Source organism: Centrocercus urophasianus, unplaced genomic scaffold, assembly GCF_019232065.1.
Source record: "Centrocercus urophasianus isolate 14NV4802_14NV808 unplaced genomic scaffold, USGS_Curo_1.0 seq_30, whole genome shotgun sequence".
In the NCBI taxonomy this organism is placed as follows: Eukaryota; Metazoa; Chordata; class Aves; order Galliformes; family Phasianidae; genus Centrocercus; species Centrocercus urophasianus.
The window spans coordinates 1639439-1649776 of record NW_024884867.1 but is presented as its reverse complement, the minus strand read 5'-3'; the positions used below and the strand labels follow the sequence as shown (position 1 = coordinate 1649776).

The 10338-nt window shown below is 52.6% G+C and overlaps 1 protein-coding gene across 10 annotated transcripts in view; it reads left to right on the top strand.

The window, feature by feature from the left end:
* The first annotated feature begins 2066 nt into the window (after positions 1 to 2066).
* Positions 2067 to 10338, top strand: part of LOC122165707 (acyl-CoA dehydrogenase family member 11-like) — a 16182-nt gene continuing 7910 nt past the window's right edge. For 5 of the 10 annotated variants that reach the window (XR_006170578.1, XR_006170577.1, XR_006170579.1 and 2 more), the window contains exons 1-9: positions 2069 to 2433; positions 5437 to 5669; positions 6282 to 6381; positions 7248 to 7365; positions 7552 to 7722; positions 8080 to 8222; positions 8323 to 8472; positions 8985 to 9079; positions 9327 to 9426. Coding sequence is in view for 6 of the 10 variants with exons in the window: in XM_042828970.1 (XP_042684904.1) it covers positions 2161 to 2433; positions 5437 to 5669; positions 6282 to 6381; positions 7248 to 7365; positions 7552 to 7722; positions 8080 to 8222; positions 8323 to 8472; positions 8985 to 9079; positions 9327 to 9426 (1383 nt within the window). In the remaining 4 variants the exon portion in view is untranslated. Of the gene's footprint in view, positions 2434 to 5068; positions 5314 to 5358; positions 5670 to 6281; positions 6382 to 7247; positions 7366 to 7551; positions 7723 to 8079; positions 8223 to 8322; positions 8473 to 8984; positions 9080 to 9326; positions 9427 to 10338 lie in introns of those variants that run through there. The other 5 variants (XM_042828974.1, XM_042828972.1, XR_006170580.1 and 2 more) reach the window with 5 other exon arrangements.

Sequence of the window (10338 nt, the reverse complement as noted above, 5' to 3'; positions counted from 1 at the left end):
ACCACAGCAGCCGGCCCACAACGGCACGGTGCGGAGGCAGCGCCGCTCACCCCAAGCGCGGGCTCGCCTCAGCGCGGCGCCATCTTGGGGGCGGCCCGAGCGCTACCTGCTGGGGGCGGGCGAAGGAGGCGGCTGGGCGGGCGGTTGAGGGGACGCTGCTGCAGCCCCTCGCAGCTCCCTCAGTAAAATTCCCCCAACCTCTGCGCTAAATCCCCCTTCCTTTAGCTGACAGACCATTCCCTTATCACTGCCTACCCGTGCAAAAAGTTGATTTTCCACTTGTTTCTAAACCCCCCTGATATACCGGGAGGTCACAGTGAGGTCTCCCCACGGCCTTCCCTTTTCCTGGCTGAACAAGCACGGTTCCTTCAGCCTGCCTTCATTAAGAGAGGTGCTCCAAGCCCTTGGATTATCTTTGTGGCCCACCTCTGGATAGGACAAGAAGTGATTTCAAACTAAAAGAGAGGAGTTTTAGACTGGATATAAAGAAAATAGTTTTTTCATTGAGGGCAGTGAGGCTCCGGCAGCGGTTGCCCAGCGGGCGTCCCTTCTCTGGGAGGTCAGGGGACGGGGCTCTGAGTTACCTGACCAGCTGTAGGCATCCCTGCTCGTTGCAGATGGACCAGGTGGCCTTTAGGATCCCTTCCAACTCAGATGGTTCCATGGTTCGTGCTGCAGCCAGGCATATCCCCGCCTTTAACCCCATGCACAAGTCTCCAACATCCGTGCTTGTAACAGCACGCTGGTGTTTGGAATAGTGGCACTGCTGTCAGCGTGTCACCACCCAAGTGGAGGTGCAGGTTTTACATTACTCAAAGCCAGAAGGCATTCTTAGGGTTTCCAGGTACAAACCTAGGGAAAAGGAGACAATATTAGACCGACTCACAGAATCACAGAATCGTAGGGGTTGGAAGGGACCTCCAGAGATCATCGAGTCCAACCCCCTGCCAAAGCAGGTTCCCTACAGCAGGTCGCACAGGTCGGCATCCAGGCAGGTCTTGAACATCTGCAGAGAAGGAGACGCCACCACCTCCCTGGGCAGCCTGTTCCAGTGCTCCTCACCTCACTGCACAGCCGTTCCTTCGCACGTTGGTGCAGAACTTCCTATGCTGCAGTTTCCGGCCGTTTCCCCTTGTCCTGTCTCCACTCACCACTGAAAACAGTCTGGCCTCGTCATTCTGCCCCCCACATCTTAGATACTGATAGACCTGGATCAGGTCCCCTCTCAGTCTCCTTTTCTCAAGGCTGAACAGACCCAGTTCACTCAGCCTATCCTCGTAGGAGAGATGCTCCAGGCCCCTCACCATCTTCGTGGCCCTCCGCTGGACTCTTTCCAAGAGATCCCTGTCTGTTTTGTACTGGGGAGCCCAGAACTGGACGCAGTGCTCCAGATGAGGCCTCACCAGGGCAGAGTAGACTCCATGACATCGGAGACTTCACAAGAAGTAGATTATTTCTGGAGCTTCTGTCACAACTCAGGGATCCAAGGAAGATGAGTCCCCTTTTATTAACCAGTACCTTGTTTACAGAATCATAGAATGGCTTTGGTTGGAAGGGCCCTTACAGCCCCAGCCCCAAGCCCTGGGCTGGTTGTCCCACCAGCTCCCATCCATGGCCTGGAGCAGCACTGGGGACGGGGAATGCGCAGCTCTGTGCAGCCTGGGCAGGCACCTCACTGCCCTCTGAGTGAAGAGTTTCTTCCTAACATCTCGCCTGCCAAATAATATAGGATAAGATCGTAATGTGGAATAATAAGAATAACCTGCCTAAACTATTTCTTCTCATTCCCAGGAATTCCGTAAGTTTTTCTTCTCATTTTATGACAATTTCCAAACTCATTATTCCAGGCAATCCACTGGGGATGCTGCTGGATGCACACCAAGGCTGGTCCCTCGACTCTGGGAAATTTGGACGATGATTTGCACAATTGCTATGGACAGACACAATGTTTTCTGAGTACCTGTGTTTTCCAGGCCCTTTTCTGATCTCCTTCCAAAGACCTTTGCCCTAGTTCAAGTCAACAACAGCTGCTGAAAAGCTCCTCCCCAAGGGAGGAGAAAAGACAGGGTTCATTTTCAAGAATAATATGACAGCGTTAGAAGAAAACACGATGCAGTGAAGGTGATAGCTGTTGGGGTGACGTGCTGAAGCTTTGCAGTCATGTTTACTTTGGCTCTGTGCAGACCTGGTGCTACCTGCAGGCTGCGTCACGGCTGGGACAGGTGCCAAGCCTGCAGTTGTAGAGGATTCAGCACAACGGCAGGGCAAGGCCAGCAGGTCGGCCTGCAGGAGAAGCAAGTGGGAGCAGACCTGGAAATGCCTGTTGCAAGAAGAGAAGCTGAGACCCTCTTCCAAGAGCGGCCTGAGCCCGGGAACCAGTATTTGGAGGATGCTTTGCTTCGGAGTTACCTGGAGGCACACCTTCCTCCCAAGGTCTGACGTGTGTGTGTGTGTGTGTGTGTACACACTGCAGTGCTGGCTGGGTCACTGTTTGTGAACAGAACCTTTCTCTGAACCCTTCCGTGCCTTCCGTGTTTAACTGGGGGGAATTTAGCAGCGTTCCTTAAAACTTGTTGTGTGTGTAAGGGTGAAAAACACTTCCAGGACATAAGCAGAAATAGAAAGGGCCTAGTGGGCTCCTCTGGTCTGGGTGTTCCTGGAAGAGTGTTTGGAAATTGTCAGTACATTTGTTGTTTGGTGTCATCCAGAGTAAGAAATTTCACAGAAAGGGAAAAAAAATGGAGGTACATCCCAAATCTGCTGTGCTCTTCCCCTTCCCTCTCTCTGGGGAAGCAGGATTGTCAAGGAAATCCCTTGCCAAAGTAACAAGGCTGATCTCAGCTGTAAGCTGAAGAGGATGCAAAGGTCCTTTGGGAATTGCTGTTTCTCAACAACAGTCCTTGGCTTTTCTGAGTTGATATTCAGAGAGCAAAGGCTCAGCACAGAGCTGCAGGGGCTCAGAGAGGAGGAGCAGCAGCCCGTGCTGTGCTGTGAGGTTCCATCCCTCAGGAAGCCCTGGGCTCCCTGCACTGCCTGTGCTCTGCCTTCCCCCCCTAGGGACTGCAATTTGCCTCACTTGCTGAGGGTCAGATCTCACGGAGCTGGGTGTGACCTCTGTGTTTCATTGCAGCAGAAGCAGAGCCCGTAAAGCCACTGTGTGAGTAAAGGAGACGTATCCTGGCTGCCAGCAATGCTCTTCCTGCTTGGTCTGCAGGTCAGGAAGGTCTTGGGGCAGTAAGAGTGTAACAGGAGCACCATGAGCTTGCTGTTGGCACTGCCGTGATGGAAGACAGGAATGAGGCATCTCCAAGCAGTGGAGAAAGGCTGTGGCCTTTCTAAAGGAGGACGCTCCTACTCTGCACCTGACTCTTCCCATTTCCTGAAGAACTGAGAGGGTCAGAGCTGCTCTCCACTCCTTCCCCAGGGAGACAAAGCGGCTGCAATACCCACATCAGCAGATCTCCCTTCCATTTCTGCCTCTGGTCCCAGCGGGGCAGTGTTGCCTCGCTCTGCTCTCAGCCTCCCGCAGCACCGCCTTGCCCGCAGCCCGGGGCTGCTCTCCATGCCAGCACTCCCCTCTCCCGTCCAGGACAGCAGCAGCCGCAGCGTGGCGCATCGCCCTGAGGCAGACACCGCTACAGTGGGTGTTGATTCCTGTCGTGCTATTTACCCGTGTTTAGCGGTGAACATAGAGATGTCTCTGGAAGGGAGCAAGGGATTTCTTTGTTTGAAGGTGATTTCTGGAGAGCACAGCAGGAAGCACCTGCTGGGTTTTTTTAAGCGCAGTTTCGAGATACCCACTGATCTTTGAGCCCTCTGTAAAGAAATCTCAATAGCAAGGCTCATGTGTTTGTGCTCTCGGTGTGTTTTCACTCCGTTCATCCCTGGAACATCAAAGCACTGATTGGGGTGAAGGAGACCAGCTGCTGGCTGCTGCAGCTTGGAACCTCATGGTTTGCAGGTGCCCCAGCAGCAGTGCGTTATGCACAAACGTAGCAGCTCTGATTTTGTTCTTTTCCCTTGGAAATAAACACTGTTGGGCAGGTCTGTAGGTCAGGAGCAGAGCTCACGGCTTGGTGCTGTGGTTTCTTTTTTTTTTCTTCTGAAAAAACAACGTGTGTTGAGAGGATGGAGACTTCCAGGCTGGACAGCGTGTGAAGGGTTCTCATTACACAGAGCAGTGGAAGGATCAGTCATACGGGATGGAGTGTGATGAAAAGTCAATGCAAGGGGAAGCAGGGAAAGGAAGCAGGGTTTGTATTTCTGCAGCGGCAAACGAATGCGTTTTATAACTGCACCATTCAGTCACAGCAAATATGGCATTCACCTCCACAACTGCAATTATCGAGGAGGAAATGAGCATCTTTTATGGGCCTAGAGAACAGCAAAAAGTATTCCTCTGTTGAAAATTAATCTTGTTCAGGCGCTCGCGTGACGCCCCATGATAGCTTTGGACACATTTTTGCTAACCATCCACGCTAGGGGCTGGATTACCCAGCTTTAACCTTGTCTATATCAGGTTGTTTATGTCTAAAGTTCACCAGGCTCTGGCTGCAGACAGCGAAGAGGAGCAAGCACCTGCAGAGGGCAATTCCATCACCTCAACACGAGGAGCTGGGGAGGTGGGGATGAGTCATTTCTCTGCAGGTGATGGTTTCTGTCCATTAGCCATGGACAGAGTCCCGTGTCCAAGCCAGCCAAGCCTGGCTAAAAAGAGAGTTAATGAATCTTTATCTGGGGGCATTCAGGAAGCTGGCTGCAGAGTGGAAATGTGAATGTAGACACACCTTATGTGCAAGGCAGAAGCTCAAGTCAGAGCAGCATGGGATGGCTTAGGTTGGAGGGGGCCTTGAAGACCATCCAGTTCCAACCCTGCCACGGCAGAGGTGCCAACCACCGGGTCAGGCTGCCCAGGAGCTGGCCTTGAATGTCTGCAGGGTCATGGATGATCGAGCCCTCTTTCTTTTCCCATCTGATAAGGAGTTAACTGGTGATTTCAGTGGAAGTTTTTCTATAGAGATGAAGGATTTCCATTTTTGGCACCTTTTTCCTTGGCGTTCTTTTCCAGCACTAAATCACAGAGTGGCTTTGGTTGGAAGGGACCTCGAGGTCGTCTCGTCCAAATCCCTCTCTCGCATGCATCTGTGTGGCTCTCAGCCCCGATACAACAACTCTTCTGTCTTCTGTAAAACCCAGAGATGCTGCCAGGAGTAACTTGAAAAAAACGATTGTGAAAAAAAAAACGTGACAGCTGAGCACAGCTGTGCCAGCAGAGGCCAAGAGACAAGCTGTCCTGCCGCGTCACAGAGCACGGTGAGCCAAGTGGCAAGAGATCATCAGTGCCCAGAACACTACGGCCAGGACTTTGCCTTTGCCATTAGCACTGAGGCCCCTCGCCTTCCAAGCGAGAACTGAAAGGCTCTCGTTGCTTCACAGGTACTGGAGGAGGTGAGCCAGGAGCTGGAGGGGTTTGGAAACCGTCTGCTAACCAAGATCGGACCTCTAGGATGGGAATGTGAGTTGAATCCCCCTGTATTTCGGCAGTACGACGCCTGGGGGCAGCGGGTGGATCACATTGTCACCTGCTCAGCCTGGAAGAGGATGAAGGAGATTGCAGCAGAGGAGGGGCTGATTGCTGAGGCCTATGAGAGAAGATACTCCAACTGGAGGTAACTGGGTGGGATGGGAGTGACTTGGTGTCCCGCAGGCTGTGTTCAGCATCTGGAAGGACTGAATTGTTGTGTAATGGGTAGGAGGTGATGCGTGAACCAAAGCACACCTACTGCTGTACTGAACAGCAGCGCCTGTCCACTGCAATGTTCCACATCAGCAGTGATAAGGTGTAACTAATGGCCTGCAGTTGATCATAATGCTCTCTGGCGTCACTTTCCTCATTCTGGGGCCTGGCTTCCCTCAGCTGCTCCAGCTTTACATGCATTACTCGTAACACAGAAGTCTGGAATTTTACTTGCAGTTTCATTGTGTTCCAGCCTCTGGAGATAGACCCAGATTTCTTATTTTTGAGACGTGCACTTGATGTGCACCAGATGGCAATCGCTGCCTTCCATCCAGCCCCATGCTCGCAATTCCTCTGGGACCAAGAAACATTTCTGCTCCGCTTCTGCCTTTGTGGTTGAAGCCGTTTCTTCTCTCCTAGAAACGAATGGTCTAACCAACCCATTTTGGCTGTGTTTTTCCCCTCTGTTCCTAGTCAAGACACCTGCATATCCTCCTGCTGCTGAACTGCTGTGAATCCCGTCTGTTTTCACTCTCTCTCCTAGCCGTGTGCACCAGGCTGTCAAACTGTACTTGTTTTCAACCGCCTCTGGGGGTTTCAACTGTCCGCTGGCCATGACTGATGGAGCAGCCAAAGTCATTGAGGTATGAGCTGAGCTGCTCTCTGAAGACACAGCCCACGTCCTGAAGAGCTGGCCGAGGACCAGGGAGAGCTGATCTGCCTTCTGGCTCTGGACGTGGCCCTGCCTTGCTCTGTGACTCAGCTCCATCTCCCCCCACCTGACTTTCTGCTTCAGTTACAGCCTGTGCACCCAGGCCAGCTTCTATGTTTGCATACAGTACTTGCACAGCCAGGCCTCTACTGCATACAAACCCTGCAGTAGCACTGCAGGAGCTGGAAAGTTGCCCCACCTTTCTTACTACGAGGTTCAACAGCCTTCTTTCCCTGTTCCCTCTGTGGAGCAGGAGTTAAATGAATTGAGCCAGATCCAAACGTGATGGATGGATCTGAGCTATCAAGGCTTCCCAGTCTGAAGGTCTGGCTGTGTTTCAGAGACACCTTTGCACTATGTAACTAGCTATGTGGGGTGCAGGGAAAAGCAAGGCAGAAAGTAGCTAACCCTGGGCATCCTAACTGAAGAGAAACAGAATTCCACAAGGGAATTACCTTTTCCTGGATGCTGGTGACATCCAAAGATGCACACAGATGTACTGGTGATGCCCTGGGAGCTCTGTCCAGCTGTCAAGCAGTGCAGCAGTTCAAGGTGAGCAGTGCTGCTCAGCACTCCTCAGGCTGCACTTCCTGCCCACGCAGTGCAGCTGCACTCAAGCCAGGTGGTTTCACACTGCCAGCAGTGCAAACAGATGCAGTGCAGGACAGCCCTGACTGCAGACAATCCATTCTGAGCCTGGTGAGGATGCTCGTAGGACAAGCCAGTGTTAATTAAGGCAAATGTCTAATTGCATCTACTTCGGTATGATTTTGGTTTCTTTTCCCTCCCCCCAAACAGTCCCTGGGTGTTCCTGCATCTCTGAGAAATGCTTTTGACCGTCTGACATCTCGTGACCCCAGGAAGTTCTGGACCTCTGGCCAGTGGATGACTGAGCGCCGGGGCGGCTCTGATGTTGGTACGTGCTGGGTGGGCAGCAGCCAGGTGTGCCAGGGAGGGCTGAGAACGTCCAAAAAATCCTACACACAGAGCTGTGTTTGGCCAACAGAAGGCCCAGCCTCTGTGCACTGCTCACAGGAACGGAGCTCTGCTCCTTGCTCAGGTCGCACTCTGATGTCTGCTCTGTGATCCAAACCTTGAGCAGGGCAGCTGGGACTGAGGAGCAGCCTTGACCTTCAGCTTTGGCCCTTGGCAAATGATTGCAATAGCTGGGAAACCTCAGGACCCCACTGCAGGAAAGGGAGTCACCTGCCTCTGATGAACCTTCTGCCCAGTTGGAGGAGTGAAGATCAGCTGTGCAGGGAGAGCTACAGAGGTGACAGCATTTCAGGGCTCTGGATGATGGCATCCCTTGTGGCTCTTGGCTGAGGTAGCTCCTAAACAGAGGCCTTGTGTTACAAACACAGCACGTTTTGCTTACAGAGCACTGCCTTACCACTGTTAGATTGGGCTGTTGCTGGGTAGACTTGCAGCTAAACTGAACATTTTTCCTTTCCAGTTCTTAACTCTGGCTGCATTTCTTATCCAGTGTCAGTGAAAGAGATTAGCAGCTAATCCACATTTCATCCAGACAGCATGGGGCGACTTAAAGAGCTGCTGCTTAAACTGAAAATCAGCATCGATTGATACAGAAGTTCCTGTAAAGCCGTGATCTTCTGCTCCTTTTTTGCAGCTAATGGCACAGAGACGGTGGCCAGAAAGCAGCCAGATGGCACATATCATCTCTACGGTTTTAAATGGTTTACATCAGCTGCTGATTCTGATATGGCACTGACCCTGGCCAGGATAGAGGATGCTGAAGGACGTGTAAAACAGGTCTGTTCTGCGGTGGAACGCCTTGGGGAGGAGGGGAACTTTTAACTTCCTTTTTTCATTGTCATGAAATCTTCTCTGCATGCCTTTCTAACGACCCCAGGGCTCCGGCGGGCTGTCCCTGTTCTTCCTGAGGGTTCGAGATGAGGAGGAAAAGCTGAATGGTATCCAAGTGCAAAGACTGAAAGCAAAGTTGGGCACACGGCAGATGGCGACAGCAGAGCTGTGGCTAAATGGAGCTAAAGCAGAGCTGGTGAGTGAGGTTTGCCCCTCCTCCCGGGACTCGGCGGGCTTGGCAAGGCAGGCTGCTCTTGGAGGGGTTGGCAGCGATACCACCTGAAAGCGGGGCTACCTCCCACATCCGGGGCTGGCTGCTCATTCCGCAGAATCCTTCCCCAGCAGGGCTCTGCTGAAGCTGTGAATGGCTCAGGGAAAATCGTGCAGGAGAAAAAAGAAAGTGGTTTTAAGCTGGTCATTTCCCTGATGCAGTTGCATTAGCCCAGCTGAGGGACAGTTCTGTGTAGCATACAGGTAGAACAAGCAGCCAGGAACCAGAGCTGATCACGCTGACTCCTGCTGGTCCCCAAATCTCTCTGATTATGCCATGTGGCTAAAATGAGACAGCAGTGTTCCAAAGCAAGCAGGTCTCTGCCACTGGAGGATAGACAGAAGCAGAGTGGATGGCTGCATCTGTCTGCCTTTGGGCACATCTCCTACTGAGAGGGAGGTGCTTCGGCTCCAACCTTTGTTCCTTGGTGGTTTCAGATCTCTGCAGAAGGTCGTGGAGTGGCCTCCATCTCCAACATGCTGAACATAACTCGGATCCACAACGTCATCGGTGCAGTAGCTTCCATGAGAAGGTGAAGGCAGCACGGATCCCCCCCGAGCTGAAGGAACAGCTTATGAGCACGGGGGAGTTTGCAGTGCTCAGCGCTGCCTCTGCAGGCACGGGTCTGGAAGCCAGCAGTGCTGGAAAGAGCTGGCCTGTGTGAGGGCTGGAATGAGCCAGGCAAGGCTCATCCCGTGAGGATGGTTGGAAGGAAAAGCCTGGAAAGGAAGTAGGAAAGATGCTTCTCTGACACCTTGCACTGTCTGTATTCTCCCCAGGATGATCAGTCTGAGCAGGCAGTATGCCCTAAAGCGGGTTGCCTTCGGGAAGCTCCTCAAAGATCATCCCCTGCACATGCAGACGATCGCCCGGATGGAGGTGAGGCTGCAGGAGTAGAGCTGAGTCTGGGAAAACAGAAAGAGGACAAGGATCCTCGGTGGCCTGAGAGCACAGCCAGTCTGGCTCCGTGTGGAGATGAGGTGTAGAGAGCTGGGAATTGCCACAGTCTGCTGGGATTTGAGCTGATGCTGGGTCTGGCTTCTGTGCTGCACCGTAGGTTACGCTAATAGCAATGACCTGGAGCTGTTGTGAGAGGGACGCCAGAGCTCAGTGTGCTTCCACTGTGCTGTGCCCTCTGCAGTCGGTCATTACATCAGCTTCCAAGCAAGGCACCACAGCCTCCTGAGCTGCACTTAACAGACGTGCAGGGCTGACACAGACTCACACAGCACAGCTGGCAGCTCACACAGCAGGAGATGAACTGTTCTGTTCTCAGCGGGCTCTAAGGACCCCCGAGGGGGCACACTGCATATTCAGAGACGGCTTTGCTGTCAGTGTGCCCACACAGCGCTCACCACCACGAGGCACCCATTTGAATACAGCCTCCAGATGTAATTTGCATCCAGTGAAATAATGGTTAAGTGGTAGAGGAGAGGAGTGAGCTGGGGCTCTGGCTGTGGGCCTTCACTCGTGGCAAAGTGTCTCACAGCTCTGCCTCAAAGCTGAGCTGGAGCAGCCCACTAAACCCGAGACACAGCAGCTTCCTCCCACTGCCAGAACTTCAAAAAGAAGGCACACAGTTCTCCTCATCCATCCAGGCACTGTTTCTTTTAGCTGGTGTAACAGCACTGTTCATTCTTGGGCTGCAGTAGGTTCATGCAAAGATTTAAACCAGCATTTAAAACTGCATGCAGAACAGAGCAAGGAGGAGAGGGAATGTTACCCCAACAGCTGCCAAGCATAATTTAAAGCTCCAGCATCTCCCAATTTAAAGCTCCAGCATCTCCCAGT